Source organism: Arachis ipaensis, chromosome B10, assembly GCF_000816755.2.
Source record: "Arachis ipaensis cultivar K30076 chromosome B10, Araip1.1, whole genome shotgun sequence".
Taxonomy (NCBI): Eukaryota; Viridiplantae; Streptophyta; class Magnoliopsida; order Fabales; family Fabaceae; genus Arachis; species Arachis ipaensis.
In genome coordinates, this window is record NC_029794.2 from 36593841 (window position 1) to 36597037 (window position 3197).

The window sequence follows — 3197 nt, forward strand, 5'->3', positions numbered from 1 at the left end:
TGATCAAATTAAAATATTCAAAAGAAAACATATAGAATATATACAACCATAAATATGTATTTTTGATGGCATGAAATTAAAACTCACTTAATTAAAATCTAATTATAAATAATTAATCAGAAACATGGTGAACATCATAATTAGATCAGAGAAAATCATATACTTTCAAAACACATGCTCTAATACCACATGTAAACTTATATCATGTAAACTTATTTTAGCGGAAGCATTAACTAGGATCTTAAAAGTTGTGATTTTCATATCTGAATTGGTTGCCATAGTAAGTTTTGGTTACGGTAGAGTTGAACTTTAAGACTGGTTTCTTTCCCTTTCTATTCTTGCAGACGTTCATCAGGATGACAGTTTCTCAGTATTTTCAGTGAGTGAAAACGGTAAAGACGTCATGTATAGAGGCAGAGAGAGGACCACCTTTTATGTGTTATTATCTTTAAATCTAATACGTCCATTAAATATTAGAATTAACGGATGAGATTAAATCATTAATAGTTTATAGATAATTACAATTAAGCCACAACAGAAGTTTAAATTACAATAAACTTCCAACAAATAACTCATATATATTTAATCCTAAAATAATTTAAAACAAAAAAAATTACTTATAAATTACTAGTTGTCAATTTATCATCATCATCATCATCATCATCATCATCATCATCATCATCATCATCATCATCATCATCATCATCATCATCATCATCATCATCATCATCATCATCATCATCATCATCATCATCATCATCATCATCATCATCATCATCTATTATTATTTTATTAAGAATATTATCGAGTAAGGATATTATTAATATTATTATATGTTAGAGAAAAGTAAATAGAGTGATCTTAAGAGCTTTAGAGAACGCAGACTTAGTTGAAGCACTTTATAATTCTTTTCTATAAGATATTTAAGGAAAAGTGAGGGAAGAATGTGAAGTTGAGTTATAATAAAAAATTAAAGGATTGAAGAAAAGAAGAGAGAAAGAAAATAAATAAGAAAATAAAAGAGAAAGATGAGAAAGAAAAGATTAAAAGAATCTAAAGAACTTCTGCCATAGAAGAGCAGAGAGTATGAATAAAAGAACGTATTAACGAAAGAGATTCCTGCCACAGGAGGGCAGAGCATAGAAAAGAAAAGAAAGAAAGAACAAAAAGAAAAGAAGATAAGCAGAGATATTATTTGGCATTGAGAATGAACTAAGATGATTGCTTACCTGCCGAAAGCGAGCAGAGATATAGTGGTGAGTCCACTGAGATTTGCTTCCAGAGATAGCTCATCCAATCCAGGGATGGTCGCACCTATAAGATAGAGGTTGCTTATAGAGGTTATCGATACATACATTGGCCAGAGAGAGCCTCACCTCTAAGACCAAGGTTGCTTACAGAGGTTATGTTTGCATACATCGGCTCAAGAGAGTCGCACCTGTAAGACAAAGGTTGCTTACAAAAGTTATGGCACTGGAAACCAAACTCAGACAAAGGTCGCTGAGTTACGTCGTGAGCGGGTCGAAACCGACAGATGAGCTCATTACCTGCACTAGGGATAGACATACATCATACTTGTTTGCGCATATTTGTTTGTGAGTGTATTTTCTGTGATTGTAGGAATGCTAAATAATTGTTTGAATTCTGTGTTCTATAATTATTGAATTGAATTGTACTTTGTTGACTATTGTTGCTAACCAAGTATATATGAAATGAATATAACTATACACCCCGACCCTACTAAGAACTCCCCAGTTCTTACCCCTATTTCCACTCCTTTCAGCTACAAGTGCGAAGGCTTAGTGCGGAGCTACAAAAGCATAGAAGATTCTGTTTACAAGTTGAGTCGTTAGATTTTATTTTTCTATCGTCATTTATTATTTTAGTTTTTAGAGGGGTAGGAATTGTATTTGAGGATCTTTGAGTAAGTCTATGTATATAATGCTACGTGGATATATATAATTTTGTGATTAAATGATTTAAAGTACCGACTCTTTGTTTTCTTGGTGAAAGTTTTGGTTTGTATTTGCAAAGGTTCAATATTAAATAAAAATAGTATAGAATAAAGAGGTGCTAAAAGTTAGGATGTTACAACAAGCTTTCATAGTTTCTCAAGATCTGTATTTAAATGAAATACATATAAAACCTAGCAGTGAGAATATTCAGCTAGACCATCAAGACATGTTGGCAGAACACGAGTGGCATTAAAAACCAAACAGGCTCTAGCAATTCCCATCCTCTACTTTTTCATCATCATGATGTTCTTCTTCTTTTTTTTGTTCATCTTTTTGTTCTTGTTTACTTTTTCATAATTCTTTTTGTTTTATCCTCTTAACAAGAATAAAAATAAGAAAAAATCAAACAAAAAAGAAGAAGAAACATATAATACTGTAAAATCATCAAGAAAAAGAGAAAGAAAAGAAAAAAAATGAAGGAATAATAACACCACCAATAAAAGAATGCGAAGAAGAATATGAAGAGGTTGAGAAGTTGGAGTATGTAGACACGCTCTTGTTAAGAAAATTGATTTTTGTTAAATTTGGACCAACTTGATTGGACTTAGTTGCAAAAAAAAATTTTAATATATAACATGATTGACTAATAAATTATTCACTCCAGCAAATTCAATGATTGCAAATGACTCATAATAACATGGACAAGAATATTTTGCCCAACACATTATGTCTTATTTAAGTGCAGAGCCATATATACATTCAAACATACATACGTACATATATGTGTGGGCACTTCAATTCTATTCAATTTATTTAAGCTATCTTAAAGTGATGAATTTGGATATTTTCCACATTTTGTTTCTGAAAATTGCTGTCCTTTCTGTGGATAAGAAACTTGCCCCACTTGTATGGCCTATATTTTGGAGGGTTGTTCTCATTTGTTAGCTCCTCCAATGGCTTCACTTCAGTGTCATGTGCAGGGAACAAGAAGTACGGAATTGAAAACCTTTCTTTTTCTGAATTAACCATCACTCTGTGCTCCACACTCTCATATGCATCGTTGCTCCAAACCTGCACCAAACAATAGCAATCCTAAAGTATAACCACCTCATCTTAACTAATCACAGCATTAAATAATTCATAAATACGTTTTTTTCCCCTTTTCTTTGTAATTTTTTTAAGAACGTTATTGAAAAAAATAATATTTAAAAAAATGAATCACAAAATAAGTCATTGAGATAA

General features: G+C 31.4%; 1 protein-coding gene across 1 annotated transcript in view; it reads right to left on the bottom strand.

Annotated features, from left to right (window-relative positions):
• Positions 2595 to 3197, bottom strand: part of LOC107623878 (probable 2-oxoglutarate-dependent dioxygenase At5g05600) — a 2200-nt gene continuing 1597 nt past the window's right edge. Inside the window, exon 3 of the mRNA XM_016326273.2 lies at positions 2595 to 3026. Coding sequence (XP_016181759.1) covers positions 2769 to 3026 — 258 coding nt within the window. The 3' untranslated portion in view covers positions 2595 to 2768. The remainder of the gene's footprint in view (positions 3027 to 3197) is intronic.